The following is a 26,852-nucleotide window of genomic DNA, read 5'->3' as shown; positions in this document are numbered from 1 at the left end:
CGGAACCCATGAACGGAACCCTGACGTAGATGTGAACGAAGCCTTATACAGTGCATCATCTAATTATTTGGGGACTATAAAGAACGCAAAACAAACTGTTTTAATAGAATCCCACCTGCCTGAGTAGTTTTACTATCTCATATGTAGGTCCCCGTTTCATGCAGCATGGTCCCGGGTCCAGCATGGCTATTATTATCATTATTATTATTGAACAATTCTCCCAGTGTTTGAAAATAGGGGAAATTTAAAAATACCCTTTTACCAATTATTCTATTACAGCATATTATAGTATAGTCTTAATCATATATACACTGTATGGACAAAAGTATGTGGGCACTCCTAATTTTGGAGTTACAGCCACACCCATAGCAAACAGGAACATAAAATAAAGCACCCATCTATGCAATCTCCATAGGCAAACATTGCTAGTGTTAAAAGCTGTACCCAAGATTTCAGTGACTTTAAACCTTTCATTGTCATGGATGCCATTTTTTATTTTTATTTTAATGAAATTTCTGATCTGTTAGATCTGCCCAGGTCACCTATAAGTTTATTATTGTGAACTGGTAGCATCTAGGGGTAATAACAGCTCAGCCACAAAGCAGTAGACCACGGAAAGAGGAGTGCGTGGATGGGAAAAAATTACCCATCCTCTGTTATATCACTACAGAGATCCACACTGCCCCTGGAAGTGACATCACCACAACTATGGATTTGGAAATGAGTTTCCATGGTCGAGCAGCTGCATACAAGCCTAAGATCACCATGCACAATGCCAAGCATCTGCTGCCACTGGACTCTGGAGCGGCGCGTACTCTGAAGTGGTGAATTACGTCTCACTAACTGGCAATCTGATGGAGGTATCTGGGTTTGGAGGATGCCAGGAGAACGCTCTCTACCGGAATGCATAGTGCCTACTGTAACATGTGGTGGATGAGGGATAATGGTCTGGGGATGTTTTTCAGGCTTTTGCTCCTTATTTCCAGTAAGTGGTAATGTTTATGAAAGATATTTTGCACATATGTATGCTTTCACATTTGTGGCAACAGTTTAGTAAAGGCCCTTACCTGAGGTCCATAAAGACATACTGTGAAAAGTTTATTTGGAGGAACTTCACTGCCCCACACGGAGCCCTGAACTCAACCCTATCCAACACCTTTGGGAAGAATTGATACGCCGATTATGTTCCAGACTTTCTCGTCTAATATCAGTGGCTGGCGTCTCAAATACCCTTGGCTGAATGACCACAAATTCCAACAGACACATTCCAAATTCTTGTGGAAATCTTTCCCGGATGAGTGGAGGCTGTTATAGCCACAAAACGGGACCTGACTATATTAACGAGTTTAGTTTGGGAATGGGATGTGCAACAAGCTCATATAGGTGTGATGGCAAGGTGTACACATACTTGTGGCCATATAGTGTATATTATTTAAAAAACAAACAAAAAAAGCCTTTAAGGCGGATATCTCATGAAGACAACCCCTGTCCATATGCCCTATGCTGGTAAAGGGGCCATAGAGAGGGGGTCCCGAGCGAGAACGAAGGGTTGTGTAAGAACGGTGTTACTTTGGCGGATTTTAGCCATCCATATATTACATGTACTGACATTTAATTGAATGGCCATCATTTAATACTAAATTTCTCCTGTAGCATGTGACTTCCGCTTGCAAAATCAGCAGCTCCAATGGGAGGAGATAACCCCTTACCTAAAATAAAGAACATTTTCTCTCTAGTGTGAAGATAGGATAAATAGGTGGTAATGGGGCTGACCTAAGAGTAAATATAATTTTATTATATGCGGTATGATTTTGTTTTGGGTTATTTTGATATTTAATAATAAAGTTGTTGTTTTTTTAAAACCAACAACCATATAATACTCGTATTTACATCTGCGTCGTGGCTTCCATGTATAATTAACTTTGGAAAAGTTCTACAAAAAAATAATATTTAAAATATTCCATACATGATATGGATATCCTATTGGTTGTAGAAGATTTTTTTAATGTTGGAATATGTAAAACTTAAATTGAAACGTATAAATTACCTTTTATTCTTCAAAGAGGATTTCAGAGAGCCTAATAAACTAAACATTACATTTAAACATCTAAAATCTGATTGCTATGGTAGTACCTGAGAATCTGCGTTATCTGGTTGCTAAGGCCTTGCTGCTTGACAGGCCCATATAAAAGCTTGTGGTTGTTAGGTGGTGTATCCATAGCAACCAGCTTCACAAGACTCAGCTCAGTGCTGCAATGCCGGTCTACTGACAGCTCAGCCTGCATTATTAATCAGATTCTTATAAATTTAGATTATATATTTAGATTCTTTAGGAACATTTCAGATTTTGGCTACATTATTTTATGTGCTGTATTTAATGACTCATGTTAAATGATTTATGTATCATATAACGTTATGAGTGATGATTTTAGTAAAGGATGTATTGGTGTTTTCTATCAGCTCTTGTTAACAAGTTATATGTTCTTAATTATGGGTTTATTTCAGGAATTATACAATGGGATTATAAAATTGCAGCATTGTTTTATAGAGTAAAGAAAGTTATTAGGTAAATAGCGTGTCATGATTAAGTATCGTCTAAGTATTACTGTCACAATCTGTGGGTATGTGGACCCACTGGGCCGTACCGCCGTAGCGGGATAGCAGCTGGCCAAACAGTGTACCAGGTCAATGTCTATATAGTCCAAGCACAAGGGTACCTGTAACAGTTCAGACAGTAGTAACGGCTAGGCTCAGATGGGACCTTGGTAGCAGACACCAGGCGTCGTGTAACACAGCAGGCGTGACCGATGGCACAACACGACTCCAACTTTCTAAGGCACAGGAACAACGGTAGCACAGGATACAGGTACGGGAACACTGGGAACTGGTTAACACTAAGGGACCATTTGCAAGACTAACACGGGTAAACACAACAACGCTCAGGCAATGGGTGAAAAGGCAGAGCCCTTTTTATAGTCCAGGGTGATCATGGGTTAATTGATTATTTTCATGTGCGCACGCTGGAAGTTTAAGGCCTGGCACGAGCTTACGCACGCACCTTACGGGACACAGCAGAATGGAGCTGAAGTGAGCGCTGGCATCTCCTGAGGAGGAGATGCGGGCCAGCGCTTACAGATCAATGGCTGCGGCCGTCGGGGGGTGAGTAATCCCGACGGTCCGCGGCTGTGGACACTACAGTATCCCCACTCTTACGCCACCTCTTCTTGGGACCAGAGCGGGAGAGGAACTTTTAAATGAGGGCAGAAGCATTGAGGTTCTCTTCTGGCTCCCAGGACCTCTCCTCTGGACCAAACCCCTTCCAATCCACCAAATAAAACGTTCTTCCTCCTACTTTTTTGAAGTCCAGGATTTCCATAACCTCGAATACATTGGAAGAACCGCTGGCAGCAACTGCAGGGCTAGACGTTTTTGTGTAGCGGTTCAGGACCACAGGCTTCAGGAGGGATACATGAAAGGAGTTGGGGATCCTGAGTTTATGAGGCAGTCAAAGCTTGTAAGAGACCGGGTTGATTTGCTGTAGGATCTCAAAGGGTCCGAGGAACCTGGGAGAAAAATTGTATGCCGGCACCCTCAGCCGGATATTCCTTGAGGATAGCCAGACTTTGGTACCTGGAAGATACAGAGGTGACTCTCTTCTCTTAGCATCTGCTTTTCGCTTCATGCGATCGACTGCCTGCAGAATAGAGGATCGGGTTTGCTGTCAGACCTGTTGAAAATCTCCAAATTCAGAGTCCGCTGCGGGTACCAGGGCTGTGGCCAGAACAGGAAGAGGAATTTGTGGATGTTGACCGTAGAGAATGTTGAATGGTGTGTAGATGGTGCATTCACTTTTGTGGTTGTTGCACGAGAACTCGGTCCATGGAAGAAGCTGTAACCAATCATCATACTGCATTGAGATGAAGTGGCGAAGATAATTCTCCATGATTTGGTTAATCCTCTCGACTTGGCCATTAGACTGGGGATGACAGGCTGAAGAAAAGTCCAACTTCATGTCTAGGAGTTTACAGAGGGCTCTCCAGAATTTCAAGGTGAACTGAATCCCCCGATCAGACACGATATGAAGAGGCAAACAGAAGATGTGATGGATGAAGAGATTCGCCAGCCGAGGAGCAGAAGGTAGGCTGGTCAGCGGGATGAAATGAGCCATCTTCGAGACCGTATTGCATCCTGCAGAGGAAGGAAGGTCAGTGACAAAGTCCAATTCTATATGCTGCCAGGGAGCCTCGGGCACATCCAGAGGTTGGAGCAGACCGGCAGGCTTGGAGTAAGCAACTTTGTTGGAAGCACACACAGTCCAGAATGAGACAAAGTCGGCAATATCTTTCGGCAGCGTGGACCACCAGAAATGATGGGCAATCAGACCTCGGATCTTATGAGCGCCCGCGTGCCCAGCCAGTTTGGAGCTGTGCCCCCAGCGAAGGATTCTCCGGTCTGCCAACCGCACAAAAGTCCTCCCCGGAGGGATGTCTCTAACTTGCAGAGGATTGGCAGAAATAATACAGGATGGGTAAATTATACTTTGCGGAGTCACCACGGTGTCCTCTATTTCAAATGACCTGGACAGGGCATCGGCCCTTACATTTTTGTCCGCAGGCCGGTATTGGAGCACAAATTGGAACCGGGCAAAGAACAGCGACCACCTGGCTTGACGGGGGTTCAGCCGTTGAGCCAACTGGAGATATGTAAGGTTCTTGTGGTCAGTGTATATCAGGATGGGGTGGGCTGCGCCCTCTAGCAGATGTCTCCACTCCAGAGCCAATTGAATGGCCAGTAACTCCCGATCCCCAATAGAGTAATTGTACTCTGCGGAGAAGAAAAGTCTAGAAAAATAGCCACATATCACTGCCTTTCCTTTGAGGCCTCTCTGGAACAGAAGTGCACCTGCACCAACAGAGGAAGCGTGGACCTCCAACGAGAACTGTCGAGAGATGTCAGGATGATGGAGACTGAGGTAAAGGCATTCTTGAAGCTATTAAATGCAGATTATGCCTCTGGAGTCCACACCTTGGCGTTCACACCCTTCTTGGTAAGGGTAGAGATGGGAGCCGTCAATGATGAGCAGTTTGGGATAAACTGCCGGTAGAAGTTGATGAATCCCAAAAAACGCTGTATGGACTGCAGGCCCTGAGGACGTGGACATTCCAGGACGGACTTTACTTTCTAGGGATCCATCTTGAGACCTTGGTCCGAGATGATGTAATCCAGGAAGAGCAGAGAATTATTTTCAAAGACGCACTTCTCCAGCTTGGCATACAGACGATTGTCCATTAATCGCAGTAGAACTTGATGAACATGCCTCCGATGAGTCGTCGGAACTGGAGAGAAAATCAGAATATCATCGAGATAGACCACAACACAGACATAGAGAAGATCTCGGAAGATATTATTGATGAATTCCTGGAAGACTGCGAGAGTGTTACACAGACCGAAGGGCATCCCCAGGTATTCGTAGTGCCCGTCTCGAGTGTTAAACGCCATCTTCCACTCATCACCTTGACGGATTCGGATCAAATTGTGAGCTGCACACAATTCTAGTTTAGAGAAGATCTTGGCTCCACATATGCCGTCAAATAGTTCGGAAATTAGTGGCAACAGATATTTGTTCTTGACTGTGACTTGATTGAGACCACAATAGTCAATGCAAAGCCGAAGAGATTCATCTTTTTTCTTGACAAAGAACATGGCCCCAGCCGGGGACGAGGATCTTTGTATGAAACCCCTCTCCAGATTCTCCTTGATATAGGCTGACATAGACTGAGTCTCTGGCAGGGAGAGAGGGTATACCCGACCACAGAGAGGGGACGCATTTGGAACCAGTTCAATGGGGCATTGTGGAGGAAGCGTCTCAGCCTCCTTCTTGCTGAAGACATCCGCAAACTGAGAGAAATGAGGGGGTAATCCTTCCAATGACTTAGGCAGAGGAGGCTGGACAAGATGGATCTGTAACAGACAGCGGCTGCATCATTTGGACCCCCATTGGAGAACTTCTGCAGAATTCCAGACCTGGAGTGGGGCATGCAGTGAGAGCCAAGGCAGGCCCAGTAGGACAGGATTGACAGCTTTGAACAAAATTATTTCCGAATGAAGGGCTCCAACGGCTGGTTTCAGATACGATCGGGCAGAGGCAGTCCAGTCACCGAGGCAACAGCCAAAGACGTCTCCAGAGGGACTGTGGGCAACTGGAGAAGATCCACTAGGTCTTTTTGGATGAAGTTTGCTGCGGACCCTGAGTCCAGATATGCAGAGACCCGGTGCGTCTTTTCACCAGAAACTATGGTCATGGGAATGGACAGTTTCGAGGAGACCTATCTATCTAGCGCTGTTCCACCTAGGGTTGTCTCTCCAACCAATCCTAGGCATTGGAGTTTCTTTTGCTTCTGAGGGCACAAACGCACAACATGGCCTCCGAGGCCGCAATAGAGACAAAGTCCTGAAGTGCATCTGTGGTGTTTCAGCTACAGGATTGGTTCAACACCAGTGCAGAGCTTGTTCAGTAATGGCAGCAGGCAGGTGTCAGTGCATCTGCATGCACAGTGAGGCGAAGGCTTTTGGAGGCCGGCCTGGTGTGAAGAAGGGAAGCAAAGAAGCCACTTCTCTCCAAGAAAAACATCAAGGACAGACTGACATTCTGCAGGAAGTATAAGAATTGGACTGCAGAGGAGTGATGTAAAGTTATTTTCTCTGATAAAGCCCCCTTCAGACTGTTTGGGACGTCGGTAGAGTGCTACCATGAGTCCTGTGTCATGCCAACATAAAGCATCCTGAGACCAGTCATGCGTGGGGTTGCTTTTCATCCAAGGGAGTGGACTCACAGTTTTGCCTAAGAACACTTCCATTAATAAAAACTGGTATCTAAACATCCTCCAAGAGCAACTTCTCCCAACATTCCAGGAGCAACTTGGTGATCAACAATGCTTTTTCCAGCATGATGGAGCACCATGTCACAAGGAAAAAGTGATAACTACGGATGTAGCCATCTTTAGCTTGACTCTGATAACTTGCTGCAGTGTGATATCACACAACAAAAGCCATTGAAAAAGTTAAGATAAAGGATCTTGCCACTGTGTATTTAATGCGTTAAAAGTCAAGATGAAGATGGCTACATCTGTAAGTTTCCCGGTGAACAAAACATTGACATTTTGGGTCCATGGCCAGGAAACTCCCCAGATCTCAATCCCATTAAGAGCTTGTGGTCAATCCTCACAAAGCGGGTGGACAAACAAGAACACAGAAATTTTGATAAACTCCAAGCACTGATTCGGCAAGAATGGGTTACCATCAGTCAGGATTTGGCCCAGAAGCTGATATTCAACATGCCAGGGCGAATTGCAGAAGTTTTGAAAAAGAAGGGTCAACACTGTACATATTTAGTCTTCGCATAAACGATGTATTTGTCAATAAAAGTTTAAAAACGTATGAAATGCTTATAATTGTTCTTCAGTATACCAGAGAAATGTCTAACTAAAAGATCTAAAAACACTAAAGCAGCAAACTTTGTGAATACCAAAATTTGTGTTCGTCTCAAAACTTTTGACTAGGACTGTAGTAAGTGGTATATTATAGAAGAGGGTATTGTGTCACCGATTAGGTAAAATTTAGTTTATTAAATAGTTCATTGTAAGCGTTGGAAACTATATTACAAATTATGTTGGAAACTGGTTTACTAAAGTGATTTATTACATGTAGGGCATACTGTATTGTGGGTTGGGTAGAAGTTGGATCACTAAATGATGTATTACAGATAAGGGGTACTGTATTACTAGTTAGGTTAAAATGATACTAGTTATTGGTGTGTTACAGAGAAGGAATACGTTAAAGGCTATGTAATCCTTTGAAATAGTGTTGTTGTTTTTATATATAAAAATGTGTATCCGTGTGTTTTGTGCAACTTTCTTAATGCTTTTTATTAAAAATAATTTTTACTTTTTGAGATACAGCTGCTTTGTATCCTGTATACAGAGCAGCTGTATCTAGCGCTGAAACCTGAATCCTTCAGGTCAGCGGGACTGATGGGTTCAGTGTCAGCGGGTCCTGCGGGTCTCTTACACTCAGGCTCGAGCTGTTATCCATCACATCTAAGTTGTGAATTTACATGTGATTGGTAATAGCTCGATCCTGGCACTGAACCTGTCAGTCCAGTTGACCTGACGGATTCAGGTTTCAGCGCTAGATACAGCTGCTCTGTATACAGGATACAAAGCAGCTGTATCTAAAAAAAAGTACAAATATTTTGTACTAAAAATCATTAAAAAATGTGCACAAAACACGATGCTAGAAATTTTTATTAAAGAAAAACCCAAAACGATTTCAAAGGTGTACATAGCTTTAAAGGGGTTGTCTCACCTAGACAGCTAAAAAAGGACTTAGAAAAAAAACTTTAAAAAGAAGCCTAGCTTCCCTAGTCATTGGCAACAAACCGTTGTTGCTGGGGAAGGCCGCTTCTGGTTATTCAGACGTAATGCACGGACGCGCCGGGTCTTAGAGTGTGACTCTTTATTCCGGCACATAGAAAGGAGCTCAAATAGTACGCCCTCTGTGGCCTCCATATTTTATGGGTCGGTACGATTACGGCGATACCAAATATGTATAGGTTTTTAACGTTTCACTACTTTTGCACAATAATAGCACATTTTATTAAAGAAAGATTCCTTTTTATGTTGCCGCATTCCAAGAGTCAGAACTTTTTTGTCTGACGATAGTGATATGAGTCTTGTTTTCTGTGAGACGAGTCATATTTTCTGTTAGAACCATTTTGGGGTACATATGAATTATTGGTTAACTTTTATTATTTTTTTGGGTGGTGGAGAAAAAAAAAAAAGCAATTCTGCCTTTGTTTTTTGTGTTTAACCTTTAGGTCGTTCAACGTGTGGTTTGAATAATGTGTTGACTTCATGAAACGGGTTGTTAGGATCGCGGCAATTCTATATATGTGTATTTTTTACATGTTTGCAAAATAAGGCCAATTTTTATGAAAAGTTTTATTTAATTTTATTACTGTGAACAGTCTTTTCTTTGTTTTAATTAACACCTTCAGGACTGAGCCTGTTTTGGCCTTGTGTACTCAGCCAATTTTTTCAAATCTGACATGTCACTTAATGTGGTAATAACTTGGGAATGCTTTTACCTATCCAAGCGATTCTAGGATTGTTTTCTCGTGACATATTGTACTGCATGTTAGTGGAAAACTGTGATCAATAAATTCAGTATTTGTTTGTGAAAATCACCAAACTTTAGAGAAAATTTGCAAAAATTTTAATTTTTCTAAATTTAAATGTGTCTGCTTGTAAGACAGATAGTAATACCACACACAATAGTTACTAATGAACATTTCCCATATGTCTACTTTATGTTGGCATCGTTTTTTGAACATCCTTTTATTTTTCTCGGACGTTACAAGGCAATTTCTCACATTTTCAAGAAAATTTCCAAAACCTATTTTTATAGGTACCAGTTCAGTTCTGAAGTGGCTTTGAGGGCCTTATATATTGGAAATCCCCATAAGTCACCCAATTTTAAAAACTGCACCCCTCAAAGTATTCAATACTGCATTTAGAAAGTTTCTTAACCCTTTAGGCACTTCACAGGAATTAAAGCAAAGTAGAGGGGAAATTTACAAGTTTCTTTTTTTTGTCGGAAAATCCATTTTAATCCATTTTTTTCTCTACCACAAAAGGTTTTACCAGAGAAACGCAACTCAATATTTATTGCCCAGATTCTGCAGTTTTTAGAAATATTCTACATGTGGCCCTAGTTTGCTAATAGACTGAAGCACCGGCCTCAGAAGCAAAGGTGCACCAAGAGGATTTTGGGGCCTCCTTTTTATTAGAATATATTTTAGGCATCATGTCAGGTTTGAAGAGGTCTTGTGATGCCAAAACAGTGGAAACACCTCCAAAAAGACACCATTTGGCAAACTACACCCCTCAAGGAATTCATCAAGGGGTATAGTGAGCATTTTAACTCCACAGGTTTTTTTGCTGAATTTAGTGGAATTAGTCAGTAAAAATGAAAATCTAAATTTTTTCCAATAAAACTTAGAAATTAGAATAAAGAAGAAAAAGCACCTCAAGATTTGTAAAGCAATTTCTCCTGATTATGGCAATGCCCCATATGTGGTAATAAACGGCTGTTTGGACACACGGCAGGGCTCAGAATGGAAGGAGCGCTATTTGGCATTTGGAGATTAAGTTTACTTAATTGGTTTTCGGGCGTCATATTGCATTTGCAAAGCCCCTGAGGGACCAAAACAGTGGACACCCCCAAGAAGTGACCCCATTTGTGAAAATACAGCCCTAAAAAGAATTTGTCTAGGGGTATAGTGAGCATTTTAACCCCACAGGTTTTTTGCTGAATTTAGTGGAATTAGGCCGTCAAAACTTCTATTGTTTTTTATTCTTTTTTTTTTTACGGCGTTCACTGTGCGCTATAAATGACATTTAATTTATTCTGTGGATCGATGCGATTACGGCGATACCATATATATATATATATATAGTTTTTTTTAGGTTTTACGGTGTTTGCACGATAAAATCACGGTTTAAAAAAAAAAAAAGAGCCACAACTTGTTTATTTTTCTATCAGGAAAGCCGTGTGAGGCTTGTTTTTTGCGGAACAAACTGTAGTTTTTATTGGTACAATTTTAAAGTACATCACCGCTGTGATCCGACCCGATGTTTTCCCCCAGTACTAAGGTTACTAGTAGCAGCCTGTACTGGGAGATGCCGGGCTGCGGGGACTGCCTGTGCGCTCTGTTAGGAGCACACGTAGATTAACGGGCTGCAGGCACAAGGACCAGTGCTGCAGCCCGTTAATCTACGTGGGGTGGTCGGGAAGGGGTTAATGATACTTTTATAATCCTTTTTTTAAATAATTTTTTGGTGACTTCACAATGCAATATGCTAATCGCTTATGTAATGCTTTAGTAAACTCCATATACCAAAGCTTTATTGCCTGTCAGCGATAAAGAGACTTTGTTATATCCCGGCTGTCATGGCAACCTATTGTCTAACCACCTAGATGCCCTTGTTGCTATTGACTGCAGCATCTAAGGGGTTTAACGGCCCTGATCGGAGTTCACTCTGATCCTGGCCATTGCAGTGGGATGTTGGCTGTATATATTAGCTGTATATATTAGCGGCTGATGTATATTTACTGGATGTAGCATTACGTCCTATTGTTCTAAGAAAACCACAATTAGGAAGTAATGGTATGTTCATTTGCGGAGAGGGGGTTAAAGGTCACAGGGTGCCATGTTTAGTAAGAATTGTAATAAGTGGCTATAGAGGTATAGACAATCATCAATGATCTGATGGTAGCCAGTGATTGTTAATGATAACTATTATGCCTTTGGTACTGAAGTGATTCCAACTGGTAGGAGTTTTATTCCATCAGTCAGAACAAGTATAGAAAGTCACATTGTTCTTAGTTGTGAGGGTATGTTCACACAGCCTATTTTCGGCCGTTTTTCAGGCCGTAAACGCCTGAAAAACGGCTGAAAAATCAGAGGCATAACGCCTCCAAATATCTGCCCATTGATTTTAATGGAAAAAACTGAGTTTTGTTCCAACGGCCCGTTTTTTTTACGAGGCCGTTATGAAAAAAGTTGCCGCGTAAAAAAACGGCCACGAAAAAGAAGTGCAGATCACTTCTTGGGCCGTTTTTGGAGCCGTCTTTCATAGACTCTATAGAAAACAGCTCCAAATACGGACGTAAAAAACGCCGCGAAAATCGCGAGTGGCTTAAAAAACGGCCCAAAATCAGGAGCTGTTTTCCCTCGTATTTTCAGACGATTTTGAGTTTGCGTGTGAACATACCCTTACTGTGAAAAGTTACAATTCTAGCATTAAGGCTGTGTTCACATCAGCGTTCGGTTTCCGTTGATGGGTCCCGTCAGACCTTTCCATCGTAGGAGCCCATCAACGGAAACTATAACTTCTGTTTGCATTACTTTTGATTTCAATGGTATTGCTTCAGTTTGTAATGGTTTCCGTTTATCTGCGTTCTGTAAGGTTTCTGTTTTTTGGACGGAATCCATATCGCAGTCGACTACGCTATTGATTCCGCCCAAAAAAACGAACACTTACAGAACGCAGATAAACGGAAACCATTAGAAACGGAAACAATACCATGGAAATCAAAGGTAATGCAAACAGAAGTTATGGTTTACGTTTGCCTTTCCGTTGATGGGTTCTTCCGACAGAAACTCTAACGGAAGCCATCAATGGAAACCGAACGCTGATGTGAACAGGCCCCAATAAGTTATCAGACAAGAATATACATGTGCCGCACTGTGCATGAATGATATTTGCAACACTGGAATGATTTTTCACATGCTGGTCAGATTGGGGCCGAATTTTACACATTGGAATGAAATGTATGATAAATTTAGTATGGAGGGGATTAGTTTTACAGAGCAGAACAAACTATGATTAGTTTATTTTACAAATTAATTGGTAGCATACAATGAATTGAGAGTCGTGCATGACAGATTACAGAGATTAGTCATCCATGTATTTCAGACTAGGGATGATTTATCAGTTTATAGCAGATTACGGCGAGGAGTGATTAGTAATCCGTGTATTACAGATTAGGGGCTAGTGCATTCCACGGTAGGGGGGGCTTCGATTAGTAAATGGTATATTTCAGGTTAGGGGAAGTTGTATTAAACATCGGGGAGAGTTATGTTTAGTAAATGGTGAATTACATATTAGGGAATATCTCTGACTTACTTGAGACTGCTGGGGGAGGTTCAGAAAGTTGCTGTCTCGTGATCCAATTGTGACAAACCTGTTGGACCCGGCGGGGGAAGGCGCTGAGAATGCTACACAACAACACAATACAGCAACACAATGACACAGCGACACAATGGAATGATACAAAACAATGGAGCAGCACAATAACACAAAATAAGCCGGACAGTAGCGACAAAATCATGCAATGTGGTAACGCAATACAGCCACAAAACAATGTGCGGAGACAGATGGTAACGCAGTTGCAGATTACACGTAATGTAACACAAAGACGGACACATTGTTACACATGCACACACAATCAGAACACATGGGGAAAAAGAGAGAGAGAAAGAGATAAGCAATCAGACACAAAACTAATACATCACAACTCCCTCCTACACAAACACACACATATCTAAATGCACACCTAACAAGCGGGTATACAATTACTAGTGCGTTGCTGGTGTGTGTCTTACTAGACAGGATACATATGGCATTTTACAATTCAACACAGCCTGACCTAAAACAGCTCAGCTACAATATAATCATTTTCTATGCTTTAGTAACATAAGCTTCATCTTTAGTTGCCCGCTCCTACTTTACACTAGTAAAATGCCCTATAGTCATTCCTAATTCTAACATGATTATCTGCCCCCCACCCATCAGTGCCCAACTTTGTGCAATTTAGCAAATTAAGGCAAACCTCTGATTGGTTGCAGCACTAGATTACTATTTTGGTATTCCGAGGGACACCCATCACCTCCCTCTTGACTATAGGATGGTTGGAAATGGATCCTTCCTGATATCTCTATTGTCCTTTCCTGCTTCATTTAGATCTTTGTTGCCCTAGTTTATCTATCAGAAGGAGCGCACTTATGTTTTATTACATCTCTTTAACCCTCATTGAAAAAACTATTATCTTTAACAGCCTGCGGAGCTCTCAAAGAAGCTCCAAAAATCTCTAGAAGACACAATGCCCACCACGACAGCCCTTTATGTGTTAGTTTATTCCTTATGAGGCTTGGAGAACTTATAGTGGAGGGTAGATGTATAACTATATGTTTGGATTCACCTATACCAGCAACAAAATTCCGGACAGTCAATTTATGGCCAGGATCCCCAATTAGTGAACGAAATCTGTCACAAAACCAGACTACACACAGCTTTAAAGTCTGGCTTATAATAAGGCCCCCTGCACACGATCACGTGCGGGCCATTATAAGGTATGGGAGCACGGTCCGTAAAAGCAAACAATAGGACATGTCCTATCTTTTGCAGAGCCTTTCTACGGCACGGACACCTTCCCATAAATATACGGGTAGGTGTCCGTGGTCAATAGAAGTGAATGGGTCCGTGATTACGGATGAATTCTACGGTCGTGTCCATGCGGCCTAAATTAGAAGCTATAGATTCCATTCATGATACCAATGCCAACCTAGAGATATCATTTCTAGATTAAATGTTTAATTGACCACATTGTGTATTATACTCCAGAGCTGAAGTCACAATTCTGTATTATACTCCAGAGCTGAAGTCACAATTCTGTATTCTTCAGAGCTGATATCATCCCTTGCTAGTCCAGTGTCTGCTCATAACTTTCTCTGGGGATTTGCATTCTGGGGAGTATAGTCTTTACACAAGGCGTGGTATAGTAATGTAGGAAGAACTAACTACACCTCTGCATTATAGAAGCTCAGTTAAACTGTTAGTCACCAAGATTGTTGAGCAGAATTGTGAATGCAGCTCTGTACTGTATTACAGGCAGGCTAGTCAGGATACATGTAAGATAAGTAAAGCAATGTTGTTACGTAGGTACTCAACCTCTTATTTAGATTATATCTGTATATAAGCTATAAAATAGTGCTCAAAGGGGTACATACCCCCTTAAATTTTGTATTTACCATGCAGGTGATCATCTGTGCGTTATATCTATCACTTCCCCTCACTATCTTTCATAACAATTTAGATGCAAACACACAGTGGCCACCCATGATGAAAAAAAAAACCCTCTGTCATGGGCATAGATTGTCAGCTCTTCTGGGATGGTGACCAATTGTACTTTCTTTTAGTAACCTAACCGAAACGTATTGGTGGAGATGTATGAAACCTGGTGCAAAGAGAAGGTGGAGTATTTGGCAACCAATCCGGTCGCTGCTTGTACTTTGCAAAGGTGCCTGTGAAAAATGTTATGGAATCTGATTGGTTGCCACCACTTTTCCTTTGCACTTGGTTTCAAACATTTCCCTAGTTATTTTTTAAGTTATGGGTAAATTATATACTAATTATATACTAATTATATACTATATACCACATATATTCGACTGTGGTGTGACTCAATGAATTCCTATTAGACTATAAATAGTCTGTGCGTTTTTAACTAGAAATGAAAAAACTAGGCCTCCATGGCGACATTTGGTTACCCGTGAGTTGCGGTAAAATTGCCGCATTACTTGTGCACTTATGAGGTAAAAAGTAACAGACGATTTGCAAAGATGGTCACATGTATGCGAGTTGCGTCAATAACATTTACGACGGTTCTCAGGCAACCAAATGACGCCACGGATCCCTAGCCGAAATGTTTTGCCATTTTTATGTCATGGCTGTATAATGAAAATGTTGACAACTTTCTAATACGCTTTGTGTTTCAATTGCCTACCATTGTCAAGATCTCTGTTTGCTGACAGTGAATAGTTAAAATATTTTTTTACATCCAGAGGCTGAAAATCTTAACAGATCCAGATCTTTTTCACAGCGGAGGGGTTGTTTTAATGGATCCAGGCAATCCCCTGTCAGCTAAATACATCAGTATCACAAACCTTTCTTATGCCCTGATACTTTGCTACAATGTATCAGTGCAGTATAAATGTATTAGTCTGAAGTCAAAGGTGTTTAGCACACAAACGATTGTTTAGATCGAATGCATGTGTAGCAAATGCTCAGCTGTAAAAAGCATTAAGTCTGTAAAAGTTTTCAGTCTCTGGATGTTCGAATGTCCCCATATATTTCCTGGCGTGCCATCACTTTCTTGCTTTCCTCTCCCTTCCAGTCCCCTTGCTGTTCAGTGATGTGTATATTGTCTGTCTATTACTCTCTGGTTTCTGGCTGTGCCGCCATCTTGTCGTGTCTTAGTTGAGTCATCTACAATCTTTTCCCTTTGGTGGATCCCCTACCCTATAGTCACAGATTTTGCTGTGAACACCAGGGTTTCCCTTAAACCCATTGTTGGTCACATCTGTCTTAGCTAAAGGGCCAAGGAAAGGAAGAAATTTGATAATATATATATAAAAAAAGCCTCAAATATGGGCATTACGTCTAATGAATATTCCTCTTTAGTCGCTTTTTACGGTATTTTATTTTGCCTGTAATCTTTACTAGTTATATATGTTACTAGGTTAATGTCACATGAGCAAATAAAAAATGTGATTTTAAATTTATTAGGTAATTCTTACAAAAAGAGGCACTTACATTATTTGGGCCTCCATCGAGCTCGGACCCCGCTCTTTGACTGACGTTCATAGAGCGCTCAGCCGATTTCTTTCTGTTCGGCTTTTTTCAGAAAGCCGATGTATCGGTGTACGGGCTCATAGACTGTCTATTGAATCCGTACACCGCTAGATCGATCTCCGGAAAAAGCCGAACAGAAACGAAACGGCTGAGCGCCTCTGACGCTTCGTTTTAGCGATTGGTGAGGGTCTCAGTGCTCGGACCCCCACCAATCAAACCTTCTGACGTGTCAGAAGTTCGTTGAATGTTTAGTTACCCTTTAAAGAAGCACTCTGGCTTCTTTTTTACGCCCCCCCCCCTCGCCTCCTTGTTTGCAAATGTGATGTAGTGCAAGGTAGTCATGGGTATTGGCTCACTTGGTGCTGTATTTCACGAGTAGTCGCTCTATTTCGGTACGCCGTTTGGTCACATGACCTCCAGTCTGACTCGCCGAGTCCTACAGCATCTGCGGCAGAAGCCGGATGTCAGTCTCACATCGAGGCCCTCATAGACTTTCACTGATGTCCCATCCTTACAGTAGCCAAGTAAGCCAACACACATGACTTCCTTTCATTACATAACATTGCAAATGTGGGGGCGGTGTGCTTCTTTAAACATTCATATGGCTCGTTAGTCTTCAGTACATCATCAGTACTTTGCAGCAACGTCTCTGCACATCATGACATCACATGACAATCATGACATGAGAGGTCAGATTACTTGGAAGAGGGGTGGCCCTAAGGTGACAGCAGCTGTAGGGGGTGACTTGACTGCCTACCTATCATCAGCTTTATTTACATAAAATCTGACGCCCCTTTAAGATTCGATGCTTGTAGCACAAACGGCAATGGGGCAGATTTACTACTGTGCCTGCGTCTAGAATGCGTGAAAAATGCGGCAAATTTGAGAGCATTTTCTGCATTTCATTTTAAACTGATTTATCCCCAAAAAGGAAAGATTGTAAAAATGTCTAGAAAAGGGGTGTGGCTTAAAATGTGCCGAAGTGCGTCAAACGTAAACTAAGCCAACCAAGAGTTAGTATAAGGAAATGTGTCTAGCAAGATGCGCAAAATCTTTCACTTCTATGATAAATTTGCTACATCTTCAGACTGCCTGGTCTAAGTATATGTACTCTATGTTCACACGCTGTGTTTTCCGGCGCATTTCGTGGCGTAAACGCCCCGAAATATGCCTGAAAAGACGGTAGCTGAACGCCTACAAACATCTGCCCATTGAATTCAATGTGAAATACGGCATTTTGTTCAGAGGGGGCATTTTTTTTACGCCGACGTTTTAGAAAACGGCGCGTAAAAAAAACTCCCCATAAAAAGGAGCGTGTCACTCCTTGAGCCGTTTTGGAGCTGTGTTTCATTGTGCCACGGAAGAATAGCTCCAAAAACGGCTCCAAAATACACCTAAAAAAAACGTTTTCAGCGCCAAAAATGGCTCAAATCTAAGGCTGTCTTCTCCGTAATTTTCAGCCGGTTTTTGACTCTGCCGTGTGAACATATTCTAAGTCTTAGACAGCTTGGGTTCCTTTTACACTAACGTTACATTACGTTTAGGACTCTTCTGTCAGAGGAAGAGGTAACCGAGAGTCCAAACGGAAAGCATCGCTTCCGTTAGAATTACCATTAATTACCAATGGTAATTCTTTTTCAGTTAGATTCCGTTTGCCTCCGTTCGCTAGGTTTCCATTTTTTTCACGTAAAAAACACAGAAACCTAGCGAACGGAGAAAAACGGAAAGCAACTGAAACAAAAGAATTACCATTAAAATCAATGGTAATTCTAACAAAAACATTGCTTTCCGTTTAATCTTTCGATCATCTCTTCCTCTGACGCAAGAGAGGTAAACGTATACTAACGCTTGTGTGAACTTAGCCTTACTCATCTGACATTATTCCACCCAAAATGTTTTTAGAACTGTGTTTTATATTTGCCCTGATTAGAAATCATGCTAGTTATATAAGAAAACCTAAAAAGTAACTGTTGTTTCCTAAAACTTTTCACTTGTCTTAGTAACATGTCAGAAGTTTTTATCGGTGGGTGTCGGGTGCTGAGACTCCCACTGATCACTGAAACAAAAGGGCAGAAGCGCTCAGCCGAGTACAATGCCCCTTTGGCTGTAATGAAATCACTTTAGCTCTTTTCGGCTCTTCTCGGAGAGGTGGGGTTGCTCTTTTCGGCTCTTCTCGGAGAGGTGGGGTTACTCTTTTCGGCTCTTCTCGGAGAGGCGGGGTTACTCTTTTCGGCTCTTCTCGGAGAGGCGGGGTTACTCTTTTCGGCTCTTCTCGGAGAGGCGGGCTTACTCTTTTCGGCTCTTCTCGGAGAGGCGGGCTTACTCTTTTCGGCTCTTCTCAGAGAGGCGGTTTTACTCTTTTCGGCTCTTCTCGGAGAGGCGGGGTTACTCTTTTCGGCTCTTCTCGGAGAGGTGGGGTTACTCTTTTCGGGTCTTCTCTGTGAGGTGGGGTTACTCTTTTTGGCTCTTCTCGAAGAGATGGGGGTTACTCTTTTCGGCTGTTCTCGGAGAGGTGGGGTTACTCTTTTCGGCTCTTCTCGGAGAGGCGGGGTTACTCTTTTCAGCTGTTTTCGGAGAGGCGGGGTTACTCATTTCGGCTCTTCACAGAGAGGTGGGGTTACTCTTTTCGGCTCTTCTCGAAGAGATGGGGTTACTCTTTTCGGCTCTTCTCGGAGAGGTGGGGTTACTCTTTTCGGCTCTTCTCGGAGAGGCGGGGTTACTCTTTTCAGCTGTTTTCGGAGAGGCGGGGTTACTCTTTTCGGCTCTTCTCGGAGAGATGGGGTTACTCTTTTCGGCTCTTCTCGGAGAGGTGGGGTTACTCTTTTCGGCTCTTCTCGGAGAGGCGGGGTTACTCTTTTCAGCTGTTTTCGGAGAGGCGGGGTTACTCTTTTCGGCTCTTCTCAGAGAGGTGGGGTTACTCTTTTCGGCTCTTCTCGAAGAGATGGGGTTACTCTTTTCGGCTCTTCTCGGAGAGGTGGGGTTACTCTTTTCGGCTCTTCTCGGAGAGGCGTGGTTACTCTTTTCAGCTGTTTTCGGAGAGGCGGGGTTACTCTTTTCGGCTCTTCTCGGAGAGATGGGGTTACTCTTTTCGGCTCTTCTCGGAGAGGTGGGGTTACTCTTTTCAGCTCTTCTCGGAGAGGCGGGGTTACTCTTTTCAGCTGTTTTCGGAGAGGCGGGGTTACTCTTTTCGGCTCTTCTCAGAGAGGTGGGGTTACTCTTTTCAGCTCTTCTCGGAGCGGTGGGGTGAGCTGAAGATTGGCTCATAGACTTTTATGCAATAGTATTATTGTTCTGAATTGTTTTTACTTTTGAGATACCTTTACTCTCTGAGTAAATACTGCAATATATTTTATTTCAAATGTTAAATATCTCTGACCCCTACTGAGAAAATGTAATAAATTCTGACATCTTAATTTTATAAAACAATGGGCATTCCACTTTCATGTAAAGAAGACCTATCAGATGAAATGTATAAACGGCATCCTTTCTTCTTTTTTACTTTTATTATGCTGAAATATAATGAATTACAGGCCCAAAGCTCGAGTCTGCACTACTGAGACTCCTCTTTTGTGGAGTATATTCAGTGGGACCGATTGAATTCATCTGCTGAATTTATGTAACAGTTCGATATTTCTACCATTGAAGCCCATTAAAAATAAAAATGAAGGGTGAACCATACGTTTTATTTTTGCATACATTGGATTAAAAAAAAATTTCAATACAGCCAAGGCAAGGGTTTACTGGTAATATGTATGCCAAAAGGACGCTCTTTTGGCATATATCTGGCTAATGAAAGTCTAGGGGTACATTAGATGCATACAGATATTCTGAGCCTATGCACCGAATATTCACCCCAAACGCAGAATGAACTTTGCCTGAAGGATTCTGATGACAACGAGCCCCTTCTGTCAAATGCAATGTTGTCATCGAGACCCTGGGTGGATTAAAATCATCAACCACATCAATGTTTACACATATTCATGTGTTTTTTAAAACCAGTTAGGTTGATGTAGATGAGAGATCAGAACTGGAAATGTTGTCATAAGAATTTCTCAGTAGTGCAGCCTCAGGCTTTGGTTCGGTAACTTTGAGAGATCATATCTCAGCATAGAAGTAATATTTAAAAAAAAGATGGTTATCACATAATGTATACAAAAGGGTAATTTATACATTTCCTCTTAATATGTCTCAATTAACATGTATACTATATTTTTTTATAAGCAAATATGTTATTTTGCAGATTTATTTGGTATAAGCATGTTCCTATTTCTTCCTATATTGTAGTACATCATTACCATCTCAAACCAGAAGCTATTTGCACACCAATATTTCCATATTTCGTAGTTTTTTGTTATTTTTTATAGAAGTGACATACAACTTTTTCTATTTTAAGAAAGCAATATACTTATTAACATGTTATCACTGGAAGGGTTTAAAAGGGTTGTCCATGACCGGACCACTGATGACCTATACCCAGGATAGGTCCTCAGTATATGATCGGTGCAGGTCCGACACCAGGACACCGCACCGATCCACCACTCTGGCTGCCTATGGGCGCCAGATGTTTTTTAACGGTATGCAGTAGTTGGAGTCGGAAGCAGGTGACTCCAACAACGGCATAGCGGCCATTCCACAGGACTGAATAGGAGCAGAGCTGCAGTTCTACAGAACGACCCCTATGCAGTGGTCGAAGCCATCAGCTTCCGACTCCAGCTACTGCATACTGTTCAAAACATCCAGCAGCCGGAGTGGTGGATCGGTGCGGGGTCCATGTGTCGGACCCATACCAATCATATACTGGTGACCTATCCTGGGGATAGGTCGTCAGTTGCCGGTTGTGGACAACCCCTTTAAAGGGGTTCTCCAGTCCCTAAAAATTAATGACCTATCCCCAAGGTAGGCCATCAATATCTGATCGGTCGGGGTCCGACTGCTAGGACCAACACCGATCAGCTGTTTTGAAGGGGCCACATGAGCGCTGCTTCCCCTTCATTCCGGTCACTTCTCACATTGAATCACCGACACAGCACACAGCAGTAGCGGCGGTTCACAGTATTATAACCTGCCATTGAAGTGAATGGGAAAAGGTTGTAATACTGTGAGTCGCCGCTACAAGTGTGTCAATGATTCACAGTGTGAGCAGCAAAGGAAATGAAGGGGAAGCAGCGCTCATACGAGCATTGTGGCCCCTTCAAAACAGCTGTTTGGTGGGGATCCCGGCAGTTAGGAGGATGGGCCCTTAATTTTTAGGGACTGGACAACCTCTTTAATCCTGCTACACTATAACCAAACTGGTTGTCCTTTCTGGTTTCTCATTAAATAAGCCGTCTCCGTTTTTTTCCTCCTCCCTTCGGTTTGCAAATGTGTTGTAGTAAAATGTAGACATGTATATAAACTTACCGGATGATGTATTTCACAGGATGCCGATTCGCTCTGGGCCACCGGGGGCTCACGTGATCTACATTCTGACTCCCTCTATCCTATCCCTCTATCGTCTGCTGTAGGGATCAGAGGACAGGCTCTCAATGCAAGTCTATGAGAACCTTGATTGAGTCTGGTTTCTACAGTAGACGCCGTGGGATTTGGGTTGTCAAAGTACAAATCACATGACCCAACAGCGCCCCCAGAATGGAGCGGTATTCCGTGAAATACAGCACCAGGTAAGTCAATACACACCCCTACATTCCACTACATGTAGTTGGGGGGAGGACTCGGTAGAAAAAACCTGGAATTCTTTTTCAAGTCTTACTCCATGGACCCATAGTTTTTACTTTATTTTTTGGCCTTGTGTTTTTTTCCCCTGATACTGCCATATGAAAGTTGCTATACATGGGTCCTATAGTTTTACACTGTATCTCTGCTATACAGGAACAATTTGGGATGCAAAGTTGGCCACAGGTCAAAAGCTACACTTTGCATGGCTCCATCTATTTACAAAATTATTCCCCCATTTTTGGATATATGACGGAAGTGATTTATGTCAATGCATTCTGCTTAAAAAGGGCATTGCTGTATTATGGAGTGCAGGTTTTTTGGTTCCTTTTATCCCACCACCCCATAACCTGACTAGTTGTACTGTCTTATCTTGTAGTATGAAACGGGAGTTTTCTTAAATTCGGTCTGTAACAACTTCCTATTCTCATTTCCTCTGCTGTTCTCTAACTATACTCTAAGGCTGGATTCACACGAGCATGTTCGGTCCGTAAAGGACGGAACGTATTTCGGCCGCAAGTCCCAGACCGAACACACTGAAGGGAGCCGGGCTCCTAGCATCATAGTTATGTACGACGCTAGGAGTCCCTGCCTCGCTGCGGGACAACTGTCCCGTACTATAATCATGTTTTCAGTACGGGACAGTAGTTCCACGCAGAGGCAGGGACTCCTAGCGTCGTACATAACTATGATGCTAGGAGCCCGGCTCCCTGCAGTGTGTTCGGTCCGGGACTTGCGGCCGAAATACGTTCCGTCCTTTACGGACCGAACATGCTCGTGTGAATCCAGCCTAATTCTTTCCATCCATATATTTACTCTACTATAAAAAAAATGGCTTTTCTTTATATTCCCAATCTCCCTCCCAATATTAAATGCATTGGAGAGATGGAGATAGGGTTTATTTATTTTTGTGTGTGGGCATTTTGGGGTGATTCATTTCACTTACAGGGTGATGCTGGTGCTGACAGTCCTCCATCTGGGACAATGTTGTTGCTGGTGACAGGTTTTGTGTCTGGCAGGGAAAGGGGGACAGGCCTGGCCACAGGTGCGGGGGGTGGCAGCAAAAAGGAACCCGACATTTTCCCCTGGGCCCCGCTGCTGGGCTGCGGACAACATAAATAACAAAACGAGAGTAAACGGAGCTCATTATGGCCCCTCGCCCGCACAGTCCCTATTCCATCCTATGCCCAAAAACTGCGGGAAGCCGTGGGAACAAAAATGAAAAACGTGAAATTAAAAAAATTAAAAAAAAATCCATCTTTTTTTTCAGAAGAAATCTAGCAATATTTATTTATTACATTTTTATTATTTTCTCTATATCATAGTAAGGTAACCATTGACTATATTAGTAAAAAAAACTAGAAAATTAAATAAAAATTCTGTACATATGCATATATAGAAAATTAAATGGAGAATACATGGTTGACAACATGGAAGCAAGTGGTAGAAAAAAAAATGAAACTATGAGGAAACAGCGCCACAGGTTTGTTTATATGGGAAACGTATATGCAGAAGAGCTGACAATCTAAAATTAAGGGAATATTTTTGTTATATAACGTTTTTTATACATCAATGGGTAAGTGGTAAATGCCTTGCACACCAACCCAAACCCTATAAACCATATACAACACAAAATAACAAAGTTCCCATACAAGTCATATATATGTATACCACCAAGAGCAGAGAGGAGAGCCATAATCATAAAGTTTAATGATAAATGTATATATATATATATTATATACATTGTTTTATATATGCTTTTCAGCTTTTCCGCGGCAAAAAAACCTCAGTGTGAACAGGGCCTTAGGTGTATATACCAAACATAGGGTCCAAACGCAGTGTGAACCTAGACTATATATATACTATATTTCCTATAACATGGATATTTTATTTAGCTAATTTCTTATTCTGCTGCACCGATAGATGGGAACGACCTATTCAGAAAGAACCTACTGTATATCGAAATAGTACATAACGAATGAACAGACAGATTTACGATGGGATTCTAATGCAGCTCTAATGATAGGGTAATAATTACCTACTGGTATTAATATGGTTAAGGCTTTGTTCACATCTGTGTCAGGGCTCCGTTCCGTCTGCTCCGTTTCATTTCCTGACTGACAGTTTGTCTCTGTTGTGCAAGGGTTCCGTAGTTTTGACGGGATGAATAACGTAGTACGGAACCCTTGCACAACGGAGAGAAACTGAAACCATTGGCACCCGATCCGTCACGATTTAAATCAATGGTGATGGAAACGGAAACCCTTGGTTTCAGTTTGCGTCTGTCAGGGCTCCGTTCCGACGGAAAGCTCCAACGGAACGTCGGAACGGAGCCCTGACACAGATGTGAACGAAGCCCTAGGCTTTGTTCACATCTGCGTTGTGGCATCCGTTTTAGCGGATCCATTGAAATTATAAAAGACAAACTGACTGATGCCAGACTGAATGTAACGGAAGGTGGTTTCTGTTCCGGGGTTCCGTCGGAGGTTTCCGTCGGGTGAACCCCGCAACGGAAAGTCAAACTGAAACCACAGCTTCCGTTTCCGTCACTATTGGTATCAATGGTGACGGAAACATTGCTAATGGTTTCCGTTCGTCACCATTCCGGCAGGTTTCCGTTTTTCTGACGGAATCAATACCGCAGTCGACTACGCTATTGATTCCGTCGTTAAAACGGAAACCTGCCGGAATTGTGATGAGCGGAAACCATTAGCAATGTTTCCGTCACCATTGATACCAATAGTGACGGAAACGGAAGCTGTGGTTTCAGTTTGACTTTCCGTTGCGGGGTTCACCCGACGGAAACCTCAGACGGAACCCCGGAACGGAAAGCCAACGCTGATGTGAACAGGCCCAAATGTGTTTGTTTTTGACGGATCAGTTTACCGGATCCGTCAAAAAAACTGACTCTCTTCTTTCCGTTTGTGTCAGTTTGTCATCAGTTAAACTCAAATTTTAACTGATCTGTTTTTATCTTTGCATCTTTCTTGCTTTCATTTTTAGTCTGTACATGTGCAGAAAAAAACCGGATCCCTTAAACGTAATGCATAAGGGCCTGTTCACATCAGCGTTCGCTTTCCGTTCCGGGGTTCCGTCGGAGGTTTCTGCCGGGTGAACCCCGCAACGGAAAGTGAAACTGAAACCACAGCTTCCGTTTCCGTCACCATTGATATCAATGGTGACGGAAACATTGCTAATGGTTTCCGTTCGTCAATTTCGCCTCAGACTATGGTATTTCTTCTGTCAAAAAAACGGAAACCTGACGTTACGGAGCCTAAGGTCCGGTTCACATCAGCGTTCGCTTTCCGTTCAGGGGTTCCGTTTGTCACCATTCCGGCAGGTTTCCGTTTTTCCAGCGGAATCAGTAGCGCAGTCGACTGCACTATTGATTCCGTCACAAAAACGGAAACCTGCCGGAATGGTGACAAACGGAAACCATTAGCAATGTTTCCGTCACCATTGGTATCAATGGTGATGCAAAAGCAAGATAAGGTTTCCGTTTGACTTTCCGTTGAGGGGTTCACCCGACGGAAACCTCCGACGGAACCCCTGAAAGGAAAGCCAACGCTGATGTGAACCGGCCCTAACTTCCGTTCTTATGGTCCTCATACGGATATGCTAGAAGGGAACCCACAACGCAAATGTGAACGCAGCTTAACTGTACTGTTTTCAGTGTGCTGCTAAAACAATGGTTTGTTATATCCATATAATGCTCAAATTATACCAGTGTTGAACCAACAGCCAAAATAAATAGCTTTCAGAATGACTTCAATCAATATACCACAGCTTCTAATAACCATTCTATAAAAAACAAAACAAAAAAAAACAAAACTACAGTTTGTATGGAATGTAAAATTATTCAAATGAAAAAATAAAAAGAACAAAACTATATTAAATTATAAAATAATTATTTTAGTGCCGGATGAAAAGTTTTTGATCATAATTTTTTTTATAGCTTAATAATATCATTTGCCTCAAAAAAGATGAAAATTGAATTCATAACTAGTATTTTTTTTAACTTTTATATATTTTTTTAAATGTTTTTATTCAAATTAAATCAAATGGATTTTTATTTTATTATATATTCTTTAGAAAATAAATTTCGTTTTTACAGGCATATAAGAAAATATAAATGTTTTTAGAAATTATCAGAAGAACTGTGCAAATGTGTGCATAAATATATTATTATTACCTCTGTTTGCGCTCGTCTATACAAAATTTGAGACCAGGTCATTTTCTTGTATGTGTGAATCCCGTACTAAATGACTTAATGAACAGAGGGTGTTACTCACCTGCCCTGCTCCCTGCCCAGAGGTGTCTGAACAGACAAACTGGACAAACTCTTTGAGGGAGTCCTGGCTATGGTGATGATGATGGTAGCGTATTGTTGGGTGAGTAAAGTAAGGGCTGGACTGCTGGATAATGGACGTTGAAGGGAAGTGTATAGTAGATGCTGATGCCCGAGGGCTCCCTGTTGAGGAGAGAAAAAATATTTTCCATTGGAAAAAAATCATTCCATAAAAGGCTATGTAGACCTTTGAAATCCTTTATTTATTTATTTTCTTGTATATCAGTTTGTTTGGTGCAACTTTCAAAATACTTTTTATTCAAAATTATTTTTACTTTTTGAGATACAGCTGCTTTGTATTCTGTATACAGAGCAGCTGTATCTAGCGGTGAAAACTGTTTCTGTCAGGTCTGCGGGACCTGCTATTGATCACATCTAAGTTTATATTACAGGTGGATCTGATCCCGTCAGTCCCACGGACTCAGGTCTTAGTGCACGATACAGCTGCTCTGTATACAGGATACAAAGCAGCTGTATCTCAAAAAATAAAAATAATTTTTAATAAAGGGTATTTAGAAAGTTTCACCAAACACGCT

The 26,852-nt window shown here is 42.0% G+C and overlaps 1 protein-coding gene across 3 annotated transcripts in view; it reads right to left on the bottom strand.

The window, feature by feature from the left end:
- Positions 1 to 26,852, bottom strand: part of NFIX (nuclear factor I X) — a 78,082-nt gene that overhangs the window by 11,467 nt on the left and 39,763 nt on the right. Inside the window, exons 8-10 of one of the 3 annotated variants that reach the window (XM_075859035.1) lie at positions 26,261 to 26,439; positions 22,915 to 23,071; positions 12,750 to 12,841 (exon numbers count right to left, since the gene is read on the bottom strand). In XM_075859035.1, the coding sequence (XP_075715150.1) occupies positions 12,750 to 12,841; positions 22,915 to 23,071; positions 26,261 to 26,439 (428 nt within the window). The remainder of the gene's footprint in view (positions 1 to 12,749; positions 12,842 to 22,914; positions 23,072 to 26,260; positions 26,440 to 26,852) is intronic. The other 2 variants (XM_075859036.1, XM_075859038.1) reach the window with 2 other exon arrangements.

Source organism: Rhinoderma darwinii, chromosome 3 (genome assembly GCF_050947455.1).
Source record: "Rhinoderma darwinii isolate aRhiDar2 chromosome 3, aRhiDar2.hap1, whole genome shotgun sequence".
In the NCBI taxonomy this organism is placed as follows: domain Eukaryota; kingdom Metazoa; phylum Chordata; class Amphibia; order Anura; family Rhinodermatidae; genus Rhinoderma; species Rhinoderma darwinii.
Note: the sequence above shows the minus strand (reverse complement) of the source record. Positions and strands in the feature narration are given on the sequence as shown.